Source organism: Carassius gibelio, chromosome A18, assembly GCF_023724105.1.
Source record: "Carassius gibelio isolate Cgi1373 ecotype wild population from Czech Republic chromosome A18, carGib1.2-hapl.c, whole genome shotgun sequence".
NCBI lineage: Eukaryota > Metazoa > Chordata > Actinopteri > Cypriniformes > Cyprinidae > Carassius > Carassius gibelio.
This window is the reverse complement of record NC_068388.1, coordinates 2,478,134-2,496,234: the sequence shown is the minus strand read 5'-3', so window position 1 is coordinate 2,496,234 and position 18,101 is coordinate 2,478,134. Positions and strand designations below refer to the sequence as shown.

Sequence of the window (18,101 nt, the reverse complement as noted above, 5' to 3'; positions counted from 1 at the left end):
CCCTAATGCAAACAATAAAATAATCTATTTAAATCGTAAAAGATTAAGAAAACATTTATAGCGCAAAGTGGTTGTTTAACTCGGTCGAATGAGTTAAATTTAGTTTGCTGTGCACAAGAAATTAGTGCCGCATCTCCTCGGATCCTCAAGAGACGCTACGATTTTGTTAATGATATGAAACGCACGTCATAAAGCGGCGCGTGGAAAATAAATGATGGGTAGAATGGATTAATCACTTTCTTACAATGGGCGGTGCTTAGCTGTCTGTAATTAGTCAGTTAAGATATGTAAATATAATTAATAGCTTTCAAACCTCTCTTAGTACTGTTTTTCAAGTGCTAATTCTTTCCAAATCGCAGCTAAAGCGTCAACGCGCAGCGATATCACGTGGTACACGTTACTTTTCTCCACGTTTTAGACCCTTGGACCAATCACAATCGTTTACGATTACACACTAAAATATTTTGTTCGATACTTTTACAGATATTGCTCCGCTGAATATTCGTATGTTTAATATACATTAGTTATTGTAATTAGTATATTTAAAAATAATACTTATTACTACACAAAAGTCTCCAATAAGACAAAACATATTATTGAGATTTGAACACGACTCAATGGAGAATCCGCCTTTCTGGGCCACTTAGCGCCCCCTGCTGTAAAAAACTGGGATGTCGCCTAAAGTAAAAGTGAGTTGTCGCCTAATCAGTGAGTACTACAGAAGTGACGCATGACAGCGGATCCTTGAACTAGAAAATCTATTTTGAAAGTTTCTTGCCACGCAAACCGGTCGTGTTTCTCTTGTACATGAATGCAGTTAAAGCAGAAAGCGTTGAGTGAGGGTCACTGTTGCTGCTGCAGCGCTTTGTGTGCGTGTATTCTCTAGAGACTAGCGCATCAGTGTTGTTAGCGCCTTCAGCAGCTTCACAGTGCTCCAATTCATCAGGATGGTTGTGCTGAAGAGTTTGCATCCACCCAGCGAGGGCGTGAGGCTCCAGCAGGCCGACACCACAGCAGTTGTGGACAGGAAGAGACTGGGATCAGGAACGCTGTTTGTGGCTGAGGCGTGAGTGAACTACAGCAAAAGTGTTGTGTGTGTGCGCGCATCAACAGTGTTGTGTTCGTGTCATCAGAAGACACATGTGAACACATGTCATCACCTATTAATGCATAAACTTTAAGAATAAACTTATATTATGTCTAGCAAGTGTAGTGCACATTTATATATTTATATTTATGTATGTATTTAAGCATTTCCTATTAGCATTATATAATTTATATATTTATTTATGTTTATTATTTATTTGATATGTATTATATACATTCTATATCATAAGTAATAAAATTTAGTTTTTATTTTATTTTATATGTGTTTTATACATATAAATAAATTATCATCTATCTGAATTTATTTTTATATGATTTATAATTTTGTATATTTATAATGTTTTATATAATTTGTAATATACAACAGGAATAATTAGCATTTATTTCATATGTATTATTAATTACTGCATATCACATAAAATATATTTATATTAATTAATTTGTGTATTTATTTTATGTATACATGTGTGCATATACCTGTTTTTATACAGTCTATACAATACTTTTTTAGTTTTTTGTAATACAAAAAGCATTGTAATAGCATGGCATGATTTGACATTACCATGTCTTCTGGACAGTTTCCTGATAGTACGCTCCTGATGTTTTTGGGACATATCCTCGCAGGCATCTGTCCTGGTTTGATGGTTCAGGGATGGGTTTCTGTCTTGAATATCCCTCCATCAGTCTCCATGCAGTCTCACGAGATCTCAGCGCCTTTCCAGAAGAGCACCTGTATGTGATGGTCAATGCAAAGCTGGACGGTGAGGCACCATCATCTAAACAGAGATGTTCTGGGGTCCAGAGGTTTGACCTGACCTGATCTTCTTTGTGTTTCCAGATGAAGCTGAAGCTGAGCAGCTGGATAAAGCTTCGGATGATGAGGAGAGCGACAGTGACGATGAAGACTCGGGAACTATCACAGAGATCCGCTTCGTGCCCAGTGATAAAACCAGATGTGAGTGTGTGGATGAGCTGAGTGTGAGCATCACTGCTGGATGAGTGACGGTGTGTGTGTGTGTGTGTGTGTGCAGTGGAGCCCATGTTCTCCAGCATGTGTGACTGTCAGGCCCTGCACCCCGACCCCGATAACGTCGACACCGACGATGACGATTACGAGGGAGAGGAGTACGACGTCGAGGAGGCTGGTGAGTGCCATTTGGATCCATAATGCATCTTTTGGACTCCCAAGGTCCCCCAGAGTCCAAGACAATGTTCAAAGGCCCCTCATACAGGCCAAGACATTTCTGGTACTAAAGCTGTAGAAAAGCTTTTTATTTACACAAACCTGGAGCACAAAACCAGTCATATGGGTAAAAAAATTTTCCACATTTTTTTTTCCAAAGCTGAATAAATAATCTTTCCAATGATGTATGGTTTGTTAGGATCTGACAATATTTTGCTGAGTTACAACTACCCTATTTTTCGGACTATAAGTCGCACCTGAGTATAAGTCGCATCAGTCCAAAAATACGTCATGATGAGGAAAAAAACATATATAAGTCGCACTGGACTATAAGTCGCATTTATTTAGAACCAAGAGAAAGCATTACCGTCTACATCCACGAGAGGGCGCTCTATGTCTTCAGTGTAGACTACAGAAGCACTGAGCAGCATAGAGCGCCATCTGGCGGCTTTAGAAGGTAATGTTTGCTCTTGGTTCATGTCTCTTAGTTAATTTCTCTGGTTCATGTCAAATTAATTTTGATAAATAAGTCACACCTGACTATAAGTCGCAGGACGAGCCAAACTATTAAAAAAGTGCGACTTATAGTCTGGAAGATACGGTATTTGAAAATCTGGAATCTGAGGATGCAAAAAAATCTAAATACTGAGAAAATCGTCTTTGAAGTTGTCTAAATGAATTCTTATCAATGCATATTACTGATCAAAAATTAAATTAAGTTTTGATATATTTACGGTAGGAAATTTACAAACTATCTTCATGGAACAAGATCTTTAATTAATATTCTAATGATATCTGGCATAAAAGAAAAATCTATCATTTTTAACCAATACAATGTATTGTTGGCTTTTGCTACAAATATACCCTGTATAGACTTTAGACTGCTTTTGTGCTCCATGATCACATATAAGGAAATAAACAATTTATAAAAAATTAGAATTACAATAATTGAAGTTTGTAATTCTTAAAATAGTGTGTGTATATATATATATATATATATATATATATATATATATATATATATATATATATATATAATTTTTTTTTTATCAAAAGAAAGTACTTCTAATCACTAAATTCCGTATTTCTAAAATAATAAAATAAACTACTTTAAAAAAAAGTCTTTTCTTAAAATAATGTAATAAACTTTTCATAAGTATCTGAAGAATAATGACGTAAACTACTTTTAAATAATTAAAATGTAAGTAATTAAATTCTCTTTAAATAGTTAAAGTAATGTTTCTGTTTTTGGAAGTTCATGCTTTTTATGAGCCACGAAGTTGCATGTTTTTAAAATATTTTAGTCTCAAATGGAAATTTCTCAGCTTGTTTCTACATAAAATATTTTAGAGCATTACATAACAAGAAGTATATAACTTTCAAAGATGAACCCTTTTTAAACAATAAAAAATCTGGATATTAAAGCTGGTTTTTCCCTTTTGTAAGTCCATTTAAAGTCATCTTGGTCTTCATGGAAGTGTCCTGAGGGCCTCTCACGGCCCCTGGTGGAGAACCACTGATCCGGTTTCTCTCCTCTTTTAAGTGGACAGTGATATTAAAGTCAATCATGACAGACTGAGGCTTGGTGTCTCCTCTCACATTATTTCCTCTTTCCTCTCAGAGCAAGAGCAGGGTCAGGTTCAGGGTGACGTCCCCGTGTTTTACAGCTATGAGGAGGGTTTGTCTCAGCTGACGGCCGAGGGTCAGGCCACACTGGAGCGTCTGGAAGGGATGCTGGCGCAGTACCACATGGCTGGAGTCAGAAATGACCAGCCATCGGCTCAATTTGAAGGTCATTACTGAAACGCTTTATTTCAGTAGAGGTGGTCTATCTGTCCTTGAGAGGGCAGTTTACTACCTCACAATATTGTAACTATAGTTTGCCATATTCTAATGATATTAAAATATACATAAGACTTTACAATAAGCATGCATTTGTTAACATTCATTAATGCATTAGCTAACAATATGCCATTTTCCTTTACTGCATTTATTAATCTTTGTTAAAAATACAGTTGTTCGTGTTAGTTCACTGTGCATTAAGTAATGTTAACAAATACAACCCTGAAATTAAAATAAACATTAACATAAATTATTAAATACTGAAATATTGTGTTATAGATTTACACAATATATAGATTAAATTTTTTTTTAAATAATGTTATTGAAACGTTATTGAAATGATGCTACAATATATATATAATATTGAATATATTATGAAAACTACTATATTTTAGATTTTATTGTCACATATTATTGCTATAAATTGTTTAATCAATGCTATAAATCTCTGGTAACTCACTGTCATCAAAACACCTAATAAAACAATGTTAACATTTCTGACACTGTTTTATGGACATCCCAGATTTAAATTTTAGAAATGAAATGAAAAGGCAATGCACATGAGCAGCCACTAGATGGCAGTAAGAGAGGAAAGCCCCACAGGATGCTGAAACTGGGGTTTGGGTTTCGGGTGCGTCTGGTCTTGATGTGATTTCAGTCGCTGGAGGATGAGTGCCATGAGACTCAGAAGGCTGTGTGTCTGTAATCAGCAGGATTTCATGAGCACTAATGGATCTGGAGCGGGTTAAGCTCAGGGGAGCAGCTCAGGGGAGGACAGTCGTAATTTAATACGGTGAATAACCCTGTTTTTTTTGTCTGTGTTCAGAAGCAATGGAAGTCGACTCAAACACAGTCGCTGGACAGTTTGATGACGCCGATGTGGATCACTGGTTAATAAATATATACAAACGTGTCTTCAAAATCACATTTGACCAATTCCATTTCCAGTCCTGGTGTTATTTATATAGTTGTGGCAATTCTAATTAAATAAAAATTTGTAGAGACTGAGCATGAAAAACCAAACAGAGTTTTGTCTTTGTATTGCTTTAATTCTCTGCAGAGAATGATCTGGTTTACACACAGCTTCTGAGTCTGTGTGCAAACAGATAACACACAGACTCACAGCCCACTTTTTAGGTATGCAAAAAGATACATTGAAGGACAGTTTAGGACCTCTGAGCCAATCATGTTGCTCCGTGCACATCACATCATAACACATGCACATCTCATGCACATCTCATCGTAGATGCCTGGTAACTCTCAAAAACTGTCTGTCTCTGCTACACAGTTTCCCCTCAAATGTTGTTTTTCAGCCTAAAGCAGTTACGTGCACAAGTTACATAAAATAACTCAATGTCCCTATGGAGTATATATACTACCTTATTCACTGTATGTTTAAAAAGATACTTATATGAGATGAATGCAATCAATGCCAAATCAACAAAACTAAACATTTCCATAACACTCCTCCCTTTTGATCATTATTGATCACTTATATTGATTAAATGCAGATAAATTTGTGAACACACTACCCTTATAGTTTACATCAATCATGTAAATTCAGGATTTTAAACACCAGTACTCTCATAAGGGTGAAAAAAAAGCATCTGCGTTGTTTTTTTATGGAACAAAGTCATTCCTAACATATAACCTCTGGTGGCGCTCGAACCGTCCTGCAGTGACTTGCGTGTACCCACGTAGCTCTCTCTCTCTCACTTTCACCTCAGATATGTGTGTTATCAGCAAGGCCTGATATCATGCAAGACTCCTTCCGCTGGCTTGGGCAGAGCGTCCTTGACCTGCTGAGATATCTGAGAGAGAGCAAGAGACAACTTTCTACTACACTTCAGCATGTCATCTTCACACAAGGCTGTAGAGGACAGTGGTTGTGCTTCTGGTCTTACTCCATTGGAGGTTGGCCTGCCAAACAAAATATCAAATGGACTCAAGTTAGACTGTTCTTTTTCCTCATTCTCATATACATTAACACAATGGGGAGCGCTTTTACCCGAGACAGTCCTGTTTGCTCACAACACTTCATTAATTTGTTCTTTAATGTCACACCTGACTGATATTTTCATTTTGCACACAGTGTGGGAAAAAGTGTTTGGCAGACATGGTCTGTCTTCAGTACTCGGCCTTTTTTCAGTTTGCACTCGGCCTTCACCCGTTGTTTCTTGTCCTCTGCTGTGGCAAAAGCTTGCATAGCTGTAAGATAACCAGAAGGGAGTGTGAATTAATCAGTGTTAAATGTTACACAGGTAAAAGAAAGTTCTGTTCTCTCAGCTGTGTCCTTCACTGTGGTATCAGCTTACTTGTTTCCTAAAATCACAAAATCATAACTTTTGGAATGTGTGACGCATTTGTAGATAGCAACTAACTTTTTTATCATGGTTAAATCAGGCTTACCTTCAGACTTCCACAATGCCCTAAAATCATGATAAACCCCAAAATAATAACAAGAATTTGTAAAAATGGTAACTGTTTGTCCATCAGCGATTTTGCTTGCCTCCGTCAATGCTACAAACTCAGCCGCTTGCGCAGAGCAATGCGCGGGGAGCGCTCCAGATCTTATTGTTGCATATGCAGTGGTTACAGCTTAACTTGTTCTGTTTTTGCCAATTATTTGGGTCTCTAGATGCTGAACCATCAATGAATAGAATTAAGTCTGCATTTTCTAAGGGCGTTTCTTTTAAAATCTGGTCTTGGTTGACAGACCTGTTCAAATGTGGCAACACAATCATGTTCTTCCCCATCCTGCTTCGTAGGGACCAGTGTAGCTGGATTTAACACTGTGCATCTTTTAATTGTGATGGCATTTCTAATAGAATTGCATTGTACCTGAGCCACCTGGCCGTTGACAAATGACAGTGTTGGATTGCATTCAACCTTTTCTTCTGCTGTCTCCACCCAATTTACATACAAAAAAATACATATTTTTACAAATAAACCAATGTCTTTCCTATGTTCATTTTTCTTTTTGGACAATGAAACATGTGGAAGAGAATCAAACAACATTTGCTGTTCATTTCTCAAATCAACAGAAACAGCGCATCTATTTTATGTCTCGATTAACCATTTCAGGTCTGTTGTTTCTATACATGAAACCATTTTTGTTCTAAAATGTAATCTTTTCCCAATGATGTATGTGCTGAGCAATGTAAATCAGAGAATGGCATAATTCAGAATAAGGTGAAACTGTCTTTTGCAGCCTTGACAAGCTTTTCACATAATTCATCATCTCTCCGTTTACACTGGTAAACACACAACTGCCATTGTTGGATTGTGGCTAAAGTTTGAATTTGGCGTTAAATCTCTTTCTTGCAAATTTTGAAGGCAGTTTTCTGACAGTAGTAAACAATGCTTAAAGTTCATGCCGTTCTAATCTTTACATCTCAAAGGTACAGTGAAATATTCTCTGACCGTATAACCAGATGCAGTCGTAGACCAAACTAAATTTCCACTTAATTTTGGAATTGGATCTATTTCATCCAGCCCTTTCAACTCCATTAACCCATAATCTATGTGGCATTTGTTTATAAATTAATTTATGTGCCTATGTTCTTGTTGGGAGAAAATTTATCATTTTCTAATCTTCCAATGTGATCATGTATTAAAGCAAGCATACTTCCTTCATTGCAGTGAGCGGAAACATGAGCAAGCATACTTCCTTCATTGCAGTGAGCTTTAGAGAAAGTGTGTGTGTTTTCAGACTTATCTGTTTGTGCTGCGTGGCCTTGGTGGACTTTGCTCCCGACTCCCCCCTTCTTCTCCAGCGTCTGCTGTGAAAGTCTCTGTTGTCAGTCTGCCTCAGCTTTCTCTGGTCCAGCCGCCGTTTGGTTGATCAAATGTGCACAGTGAAATTTTTCAATGTCCCCTCTCCACCAGTAAAAGCAAACATCTGGATCAGTCTGAGACAGTCCTTGTCCTCTGCTCTTCTGCGTGATTTTGGTGGTGTTCACTCTGACTAGAAAAACTTGTCTTTTTCGAGACACCCCCAACCCCCCCCTCCCCTGCAATCCTCGACTTTACCTGGAACGCGTCCTTTTTTTTTTTTTCAATATGAATGGAATTTCAAAATCAAGTCCCGCAGACGTCTGTCTCCCTTCCATGAAACCTTCTTGGGGTTTAGGGCTAAACCCTTTGTGTTGTTTGCACCTGATGCAATGTGGAGTTAGTTTACAGGTTTCTCAAGCAGTTTGTGATGATTTTGGAAACAGGAGATGAGCCCCTGGTCTAATGCACCACCTGTCTTGAGAAACCCGTTCTCAAAGACTTACTTTTAGTCATTATTTTATTTGGGTAACACACATAATCTGAATGCCGTCGGCAGAATTCAAATGAGCCATTTTAATCTAGATTAATTCCAAGATTTCAGTGAGATTAATCTAGATTAATATATGCCCACCTCTAATATATATATTTATATAAGGGGTATGTTCAGCTTTTTATATTAGTTTTCAGTACTTCTGTTATTTAAAAGAAACAAAACCTTTTTTTTTAGAGTTAATATATTTTAGTTGTTTTATGCTATTATTATTTATTTCAGTTGCGGTTTTTGTAATTTTGTATTTTTGTCTTTTTTTTTATTAGTTTGTTTAAATGTTAGCTATTTTTTCATATAAACATTTCGCTTTAAAAATATTTGTCTATTAAGATTTAAAAAATAAAAAATAATTTATTTTAAGTGTTTTTGATAAAATATATATATATATTTTTTTTAAACATTACCAATATTTTTTTAAACCTATAATTCTATATTGCTTTATTTCAGATTTAGTGTTTAATATTGTAGTACTTCAGTACTTATTTCATATAGTTTACAAGGCAACGTTTCAAATTTTCATTTTAAGATTTTCAGGTTTGAATTTTTCATTGAATATTTATATTTTATTCCTTCTTTATTTCAGTCACTGAATACCATTTTTAATTGACAAAAGCAACACTGGTTCTGGACAGGAAGTGATGACACACTTGATCTGAGTGTGTTTGATTCTCGTCAGACTAATGACTGTGTTGCTGCTGTTGTGTGAATCTGTGTTGAAGCTCCTGTGTGACTCTGAACTCCTCGATGTGTTGACAGATGAACAGCATTTCTGTACGGCTGATTGAAGCACTTCAGTGTGGCATGCTGGGATACCGGCTGACTCTCAAAGCGATTACTGCATTTCTGTCTTTCCTTGCTTGTGGCTGTATATTTCTCTGAGCCTCGGCCATGTGTAGCTTCCACTCATGTATTTTGTAGTTTTCCCTGAAGCTCCAGAATTTTCATCCTCATTGGAGTTATGTTGAAAAGTTTGTTCAAGATTTCAATAAATACAGCTGTTTTTGTACCAAAGCCTCGTTTTTTTCTTCCATATTTGGTGTTTTCTCTCTCTCTCTCTCTCTCTTTGAAATAATCCTCAATCATGCAGTTCTATTTAGAATTTGTTGTAATGTGTTGAAGTGTGCTACAAATACTCATGTAGCTCATTTTGGGTCGTTCTCAGTTTGTATTTAGTCAGATGTTTATGAGACATCCTCGTCTCATCATTTCCTGTGTATTTCCCCACAGTAGATCAAATATTTCCATCAGCAGTCCTTCGCGTGAGTCACAAAATCTCTCAAGAAATGTCTGGGTCACCTGAAAATCACAGAAAGATATGAGAAGATTATATATAGTATTATGCATAATGGTTACTGTTAACTAAAACTGTCAAAAATGCTTTACTTGATATATAAAATAAACATAAACTGAAGTAAAAAAAAAAAATTTAAATTTCAACTATAAAACAAAAAAAGACTAATCAGAATAAAATCATCACTGATAGTAATGGGAGTTCAAAAATCCATATGCATTATGGTAACATCATAAATAATTAGCATTATAATAATAAAAGAAGAAGAATAAAGGAATGGTATTTTAATTTATATAATTTATGTTTTTTGGTTATGGCATGAACCATTGGATTTTATGAGACCGACCATTAGAAGCTTTTTCTGTTTGTGCTGATTCTCACTGTGTTTGTGGACTTTCCTCCCGTTTAAACCCTTCTATTATTTGGACAGATATTCTGTGAATTCACCTGGAATGAATGCAAGTGTTCAGGCAGTGCTGGAGTTTGTGTTATTTCTGTCTCCGTTAGGATTTAGTCCTAATGACAGATCATAGCAGTGAACACGGATACACAGAACAGGTCAGGTCTGAGCAGCTCACGCAAGTGCAACATGTCCATTAAAAAACTTTTGGCTTCTCAAGACATTAACTGATGGACTGGAGTGGTTACTTGTGGATTACTGTGATGTTTTTATCAGCTGTTTGGACTCTCATTCTGACGGCACCCATTCACTGCAAAGCATCCATTGCTGAGCAAGTGATGCAATGCTACATTTCCCCAAATCTGAGGAAGAAACAAATTCATGTACATCTCAGATGGTCTGAGGGGTGAGAATTATTATTATTTTTTTTTTAACAAATTTTCATCTTTGCGTAACCTGTTCCTTTAAACCAGGAATATGACAGCACGACAGAGTCCATCAAGTCAACAATTCGCATTCATGTGTGAACGCCAAGTTATGTAAGCAACATCTCACAATTTTTCAATCTCATTTGTTCTGTTTTGCCTGTCTTTTGTTGCACGCTGTAGAAAAAAAAAACAAAATTCCTTATCAGTTTCGTTCAGCACATCTGTGATTTTACAAAGGGTCAGAGGTCCATCAGAAACCGGTTCACATCAGCCCGTTTGACCTCTCGGGTCAAATAACCACTGAGCCATGTGTTTTTATGTAACGTTTAATTACAGATTTTCACACTTCATGTAACTCTTCATAACACAGAAGCGTGTTATTATCTAATAATACATATTCTGCAGTTGCTCATAGATGCAGCACTCAATTCGGTCTGATCTTCCCAGGTTATTTTACCTAGAATAATCCAAAGGCACTGGAAAACTGTGCTCAAGATTACTATTGCTACAATAACATTTACCTGTTACTAGGTAAGAATCATCGCTAGTAGAATGTAATGCAAAATAGTATTCTAACACTTCAGCTCTCTTATTCCAGGAATGTCTGCTTGTTAAAAATATGATTTAACACATAAACAAAACGTAACTCATTTACAGTTGATTCTTGGCACACAGGTCATGTGCTTTTTATGAGTGTTATGAATGTCATTATAGACTCACTGTGCTTTATGAATATGCATCTTGTTATTAAAAAGACATTTTAAGATTTTTCTGAAAGCATAGATTTCACCAAAACCCTTCTTTAAAAAAAAAATAATAATTAAGGTCCCAGTTTAATTATTCAGGCTTTCTGCAGGTTAAGTGAAGGTCAATTTAAGACATTTAAAGACATTTTTAAGACCGTGAACATTGAATGAATACTACGTAATGATTTTCAAATCGAGATGCATTTTCTTGAGAAGCAAAATGACATAAAGTAAGTCTTGTTTTATGAGAAACTGATCAAAATGAAGTGAACTTATGATTAAAACAAGAAAAATATTTTCTAGTAGTCTAAGAAAAATCTATTTAATTCAAAGGAAAAAGTTTTGAACTTTGTACTTGATTTAATTATGATTATACACTATATAATTAGAAAACAATTTATATAACTATATAAAGAATACAAGACTTTATATGTTCAGTTTGCATCTCAAGTGAATGTATCTTGGTTAAAGCATGTTTAGATATTCGTATTAGGGAAAAATACAAAGTTGTTTTTTTAAAGTGCATGCATCATTTAATACCATAACATAATGAATTTAAGACTTTCTTCTCCGATTTAAGATCTTTTAAGGCCTGAATTAAGACATTTTAAAACATGCAGAAACCCTGGTTATTACTTGGAGATGAGCTGGAGAATTACAGTATATATTCACAGTATATAAGCACTTATAAACGAGAAGTCAGTCTCTGTCATAAGGCCTTAATTCACTTCATCTTTTTTCTCTTGAGTCCATTAGAGTTCAGGTGCTTTGGAATTGTGCGTTTTCCTGAAATAGCAGGGATCACTTGGTCAAAAAGCAGCAGAGAGCCTGTCATACCTGTAAGATAAGTGGCAAAAACAGAATGAAGATACTAGAGCAACACAGTGATATATACTTATAGCTGTTATTAACAAAAACTATGAGTTATCATGTACACATGCTATATTTAATGTCATTGGTTTGGTTTGATAGTACATTTACATGTAGAAATGCATGACATTATGCTCAAATGACTCTCAAACATTCTGCTGGGTAGTCTCTGTTGTTCATGACTATCATGCAAATATGATTTTCCTCTTTCACCAAAGACATTTCAGTGAATCTGCTTTTGTTATACTTGTTTGACTGGATACACTTGTTTTCCTAACAAAAATAATTGATTAGAGAACTGTCTCTAAAGGATTACGTCAAAGGTCAGAGTGAATGTTGTAATACTAATGCTCACCCAGTATTGGTCCGATCCAGTACACAAAACTGTACTCCGCAAAACTGTTTCCAGGACAGGGGAACTGTACTGAGAACGCCAGTGCTGGGTTGAACACGGCGCCGGTGAGATGACCACCTTCACAAAATACAGTACAGACACTTCCTGAGTACAGCTTCACTGCAGTTATGATGCTGAAATATAAGACTAACTGACAGACGACAGACAGACAGAAAGACAGACTTACAGACCTACTGACAGACAGAAAGACAGACTTACAGACCTACTGACAGACAGAAAGACAGACTTACAGACCTACTGACAGACAGACAGAGACAGGCTGAAAGACAGACAGAAAGACAAACCTACTGAGAGACAGAGACAGACAGAAAGACAAACCTACTGACAGACAGGGACAGACAGAAAGACAGACTTACAGACAGACAGACCTACTGACAGAAAGACAGACAGAAAGACAAACCTACTGACAGACAGAGACAGACAGAAAGACAAACCTACTGACAGACAGAAAGACAAACCTACTGACAAACAGAGACAGACAGACAGACCTACTGACAGAAAGACAGACAGACAGAAAGACAGACTTACTGACAGACAGACAGACAGACAGAAAGACAAACCTACTGACAGAGACAGACAGAGACCGACAGAAAGACAGAGACAGACAGACAGAGACCGACAGAAAGACAGACAGAAAGACAAACCTACTGACAGACAGACAGACTGAAAGACAGACCTACTGACAGACAGAAAGACAAACCTACTGACAAACAGAGACAGACAGACAGACCTACTGACAGAAAGACAGACAGACAGAAAGACAGACTTACTGACAGACAGACAGACAGACAGAAAGACAAACCTACTGACAGAGACAGACAGAGACCGACAGAAAGACAGAGACAGACAGACAGAGACCGACAGAAAGACAAACCTACTGACAGACAGACAGACTGAAAGACAGACCTACTGACAGAAAAACAGACTTACAGACAGAAAAACAGGCTTACACACAGACAGAGACAGACAGACCTACTGACAGACAGAGACAGACAGAAAGACAGACCTACTGACAGACAGAAAGAAAGACAGACCTACTGACAGACAGAAAGACAGACAGACAGACAGACAGACTGAGACAGACAGAAAGACAGATAGATAGATAGTACCATGGTAGTGGTACCATGGTACTAAATAATTAGTATATTTGTACTATGGTACAAACCTGCATAGACTAATGTAGTGATGACAGCAGCTACCACAGGAACCCGATATTTTTCCTCCACCTTCTCCAGGTTAGACACCGCGGAGTGCATCACAAACGCGCAGCTCAGCTCCACCGCGGCGGCCTGCAGCAGAGGCGCGTTAACGGGGCTGTTCACGCATTTAAAGCCCGCTGCTGAGTGTTGCGCGTGCAGGTCAGAGAGCGCCAGTGCCCATACGTGAGGCATGACGCGCCGCGCCGCTACTGCCGCAATCAGCTGGCATGAGATCCGCGTCAGAGCGCATCCTCGCGTCAAAGCCCCGCGCCACAGCTGCTCCAGAGCGCCGCTCGGGTTACAGATCGCGCCGTGGAACGAAAGCGCGTGGACCACCGAGATGAGGTACGTGAGGGTCAGTGCGATCTGCGGCTCCAGTCCGCGCACCTCAGCGAGCAGCTTTAACTCATGCGTGCACGCGCACAGTTGAAACGTGGAAATCAGCTCCAGCACATAAATGATCCAGTTTCGATTTGGGAAGATATATAAAGCCGTCCTCCTCGCCACCTCGCTAAAAACTACAATCACTAGCAGTAAGGACAGGGAGACGGCGAGATCGGCCACCTCCGCCATCGCGGCGAATAATCGTGCTAAACTCTGATCAAGTTGGGCAACTTTACAACGGCCCCGCCTCCGCGCCGCTAACCCCGCCCACTTCAATTCAATCTGTGCAATTCACTGTGGTAAAATGCTTTGGCTCATGAATATTAAGTAGATGATAGTAGCTACTTCCTGGAGTGTCCAGACGCCTAAGATAATTCATATTCATGAGTCAGCCTTTATAGTGACAGTGATTCGTCGATTTGTCAGCTGATAAACGACCATGTCTGCCGTTCAGCCAATCAGAAGGACGCCTTGTTACATAAGTAATATTCATGAGCCAATTCTTTAGTTTAGTAGGATTTGTCAAGAACTTCATCCAGGGTTGCCAGAGATCACAAGAATAAACATTACATGAATAACCTTTATTCTAACAGAAATTTAAGCTTCATATAATATAATATAATATAATATAATATAATATAATATAATATAATATAATATAATATAATATAAAAGTGAAAATAGTATTATCTCATAGGTGAATATAAAATCTATGTAATCAGAAAGCATTTGTTTAGATTTAAATATATTTAAACAATCCCGAACTAATGTATGACTACTAATATAAATGAAGCCATTGCTCATCAGAGTGATGATGGTTGAGAGACAGTAAATCATGGATATTGCAACACGTTTTTTTAGTCACTGTGCATTCTGTTCATCTCAGACATGATGATTTGGGCAAAACCAAAGAAGGTCAATAGTATCAAAGGTCAAAAAGGAAATTGATATCATACATAAACAGATAAATAGTTAATAAATCAAAAATCAAAATAATCAATTTATTTTGATTCAATTGTATACATTATCCCTAATAATAAGATTCAGGCTGCCGGAGCTTTATCACCTTTCTTTCACGATGGTAATCTTCAACATCGACTAGTCTGGTTAACTGCTAATTACCTGCAGAGGGCGCTAAGAAACTTAGTAATGGTGTTTCCATGACATCATTAGAGATTAACCAAATAATTTATTTATTTAAATATATAAAAAAATATTTATTTTGTTACTACTTGTTCTTAAGATATGTTTGTCTGACAAAATACTAAATAACTTCATTATACATGTGTGTATAATATATACATCTCTCCGTCTGTCTGTCTCTCTCTCTATCTCTCTGTCCGTCTGTCTCTCTCTCCACCTCTCTGTCTGTTTCTCTCTCCATGGGAAGTTGTGGCCTAATGGTTAGAGAGTCGGACTCCCAATCAAAAGGTTGTGAATTTGAGTCTCAGGCTGGACGGAATTGTGGGTGGGGGGAGTGCATGTACAGTTCTCTCTCCAACTTCAATACCACGACTTAGGTGCCCTTGAGCAAGGCATCGAACCCCCAACTGCTCCCCGGGCGCCGCAGCATAAATGGCTGCCCACTGCTCCGGGTGTGTGCTCACAGTGTGTGTGTGTGTTCACTGCTCTGTGTGTGTGCATTTCGGATGAGTTAAATGCAGAGCACAAATTCTGAGTATGGGTCACCATACTTGGCTGAATGTCACGTCACTTTCACTTTCATCTCTCTATTTGTCTGTCTCTCTCTCCACCTCTCTGTCTGTCTCTCTTTCCTCTCTCCGTCTGTCTGTCTCTCTCTCCACCTCTCTGTCTGTCTCTCTTTCCTCTCTCCATCTGTCTGTCTCTCTCTCCACCTCTCTGTCTGTCTCTCTTTCCTCTCTCCGTCTGTCTGTCTCTCTCTCTCTCCATCTCTCTGTCTGTCTATCTCTCCATCCGTCTGTCTCTTCTACATCTCTCTGTCTGTCTCTCTCTACCATCTCTCTATTCAATTCAATTCAACATTTCTTTATTGGCATGAATGTAAATTATACAATATTGCCAAAGCTTAGTGTACAAATGTAGAAAACAAAAAAAAAATTATAACAAAAAAAATGAACATCTATTTGTCTGTCTCTCTCTCCATCGCTCTGTTTGTCTGTCTCTCCATCTCTCTGTCTGTCTCTCTCTTCATCTCTCCGTCTGTCTCTCTCTCTCTCCATCTCTCCGTCTGTCTCTCTCTCTCTCCATCTCTCCGTCTGTCTCTCTCTCTCCATCTCTCCGTCTGTCTCTCTCTCTCTCCATCTCTACGTCTGTCTCTCTCTCTCTCCATCTCTACGTCTGTCTGTCTCTCTCTCCATCTCTCCGTCTGTCTGTCTCTCTCTCCATCTCTCTGTCTGTCTCTCTCTCCATCTCTCCGTCTGTCTGTCTCTCTCTCCATCTCTCCGTCTGTCTCTCTCTCCATCTCTCCGTCTGTCTGTGTCTCTCTCCATCTCTCCGTCTGTCTGTGTCTCTCTCCATCTCTCCGTCTGACTGTCTCTCTCTCCATCTCTCCATCTGTCTGTCTCTCTCTCCATCTCTCCGTCTGTCTCTCTCTCTCCATCTCTCCGTCTGTCTCTCTCTCTCCATCTCTCCGTCTCTCTCTCTCTCTCTCTCTCGCTCTCTCTCTCTCTCTGCGTACGTACGAGTGTAGTGGGGCGTCTGAGCGTGCTGGTTAGAGCGAGCGTGTAAATTGAGCATTTTGAAAGTGTTTTCTTATTTATTTATTTTTTTAAATTTATTTATTTAAATCTCCTCCTCTTTGTTATTAATAATAATTGTTTTAAGATTAATGAGTATTTGAAGCCGCTCGCGGCTTTTTGTCGCGTGTCGGTATGGCCTCTGAAGTTAGTCAGGGAGTCTCACACCTGTCGTTGCGTAATGGCTGCAGGTGTGTACCTGAACTTGGCGTGAGCGTGGAGGATGTTCTCGTGGTGGTGGGAGAAATTATAGGCTTCGACAATATTCTCTCAGCATCGCGGATGAACAAAGCAGTCATCGTGTTTTTAAAAACAGAGCAGTTAGTTCACCAGGTGACTGAGAATGGATTATGGATTAAGGAAATGTTTGTGCCCGTTACTCCTTTAACGGCTCCGGCAACTAAAGTCACTATTTCCAATGTACCGCCTTTTGTCTCGAATGAGGCGATTGTTAAAGAATTAACCCGATACGGTAAAATCGCAAGTCCGGTCAGAAACATTCCATTAGGATGTAAAAACACTGATCTCAAACACGTTTTGTCATTTAGGAGACAAGTGTTAATGTTTCTGACTTCATCGGAGCGCACATTAGAGATCTCGTTCCGTGTAAGTCATGGAGATGGATCATATATGCTGTATGCAAGTACTGACAATCTAAAGTGCTTTGCTTGTGGAAATATAGGCCACAAACGCTTCTCCTGTCCCAATAAAACAGCGGATGTTGAGCAGCAGCTGCCTGTTAATGCGACTGAAAACGGATCAGCTCATCGCAATGATACCAGTGATACTGAGGATAATACGACAGTAGCACAGGATAAACAACTACCTAAGAAACCGAACAAAAGGCCGTTAGGGGAGGTCTACGGGCACAATGAGGTGAGTGAAAGCGATGCTGGTGTGGATGTGGAGAGTAGTGAGCAGGCTGGATGCAGTTCTGCGATTGTTATAACTGAAAATGATGATGTTGAGGAAGCAAAAGAAAATGAGTGTGTATCTCAGACTGGTATACAAGTAGCTGAGCAATGCTCGGTGGATGATATGGATGGGTTATCTCAGTACACAGATGATAGTGTGAAAGATGATGGGCATTGGTCTGAAGGGTCAGAAATGTCAAAAGTAGACACAGAAGGATTGTATACTGTGGCACAAATTAATACTTTCCTGGATGAGACAAAAGGTAGAAGCACGGAAG

The 18,101-nt window shown here is 38.4% G+C and overlaps 2 protein-coding genes across 12 annotated transcripts; one reads left to right on the top strand and one right to left on the bottom strand.

Annotated features, from left to right (window-relative positions):
• The first annotated feature begins 687 nt into the window (after positions 1-687).
• LOC127934566 (methylosome subunit pICln) lies at positions 688-9,470 on the top strand. Of its 10 annotated transcripts, none has more exons than XM_052532041.1 (7): positions 691-1,066; positions 1,732-1,868; positions 1,946-2,062; positions 2,139-2,252; positions 3,912-4,082; positions 4,962-5,022; positions 9,216-9,470. In XM_052532041.1, coding segments are annotated over exons 1-7 (720 nt in total). In that variant the 5' UTR covers positions 691-947; the 3' UTR covers positions 9,217-9,470. The 10 variants fall into 10 exon arrangements, 8 of the variants coding, with proteins under 8 accessions (XP_052387998.1, XP_052387997.1, XP_052388001.1 ...); XM_052532040.1 differs by having other exon boundaries at positions 4,959-5,022; positions 5,860-9,470; XR_008147793.1 differs by lacking the exon at positions 4,962-5,022 and adding an exon at positions 4,846-4,925 and having other exon boundaries at positions 692-1,066.
• A 117-nt stretch (positions 9,471-9,587) lies between these two features.
• Positions 9,588-14,423, bottom strand: LOC127934565 (aquaporin-11). 2 transcript variants are annotated; one of them, XM_052532035.1, is made up of 3 exons: positions 13,775-14,416; positions 12,550-12,666; positions 10,891-12,161 (listed from the first exon to the last, which is right to left on the bottom strand). In XM_052532035.1, the coding sequence occupies exons 1-3, from the start codon at positions 14,379-14,381 to the stop codon at positions 12,049-12,051; spliced, it is 837 nt and encodes a 278-aa protein (XP_052387995.1). In that variant the 5' UTR covers positions 14,382-14,416; the 3' UTR covers positions 10,891-12,048. The 2 variants fall into 2 exon arrangements, with proteins under 2 accessions (XP_052387996.1, XP_052387995.1); XM_052532036.1 differs by lacking the exons at positions 10,891-12,161; positions 12,550-12,666 and adding an exon at positions 9,588-9,755 and having other exon boundaries at positions 13,775-14,423.
• Between the last annotated feature and the right edge of the window lie 3,678 nt (positions 14,424-18,101).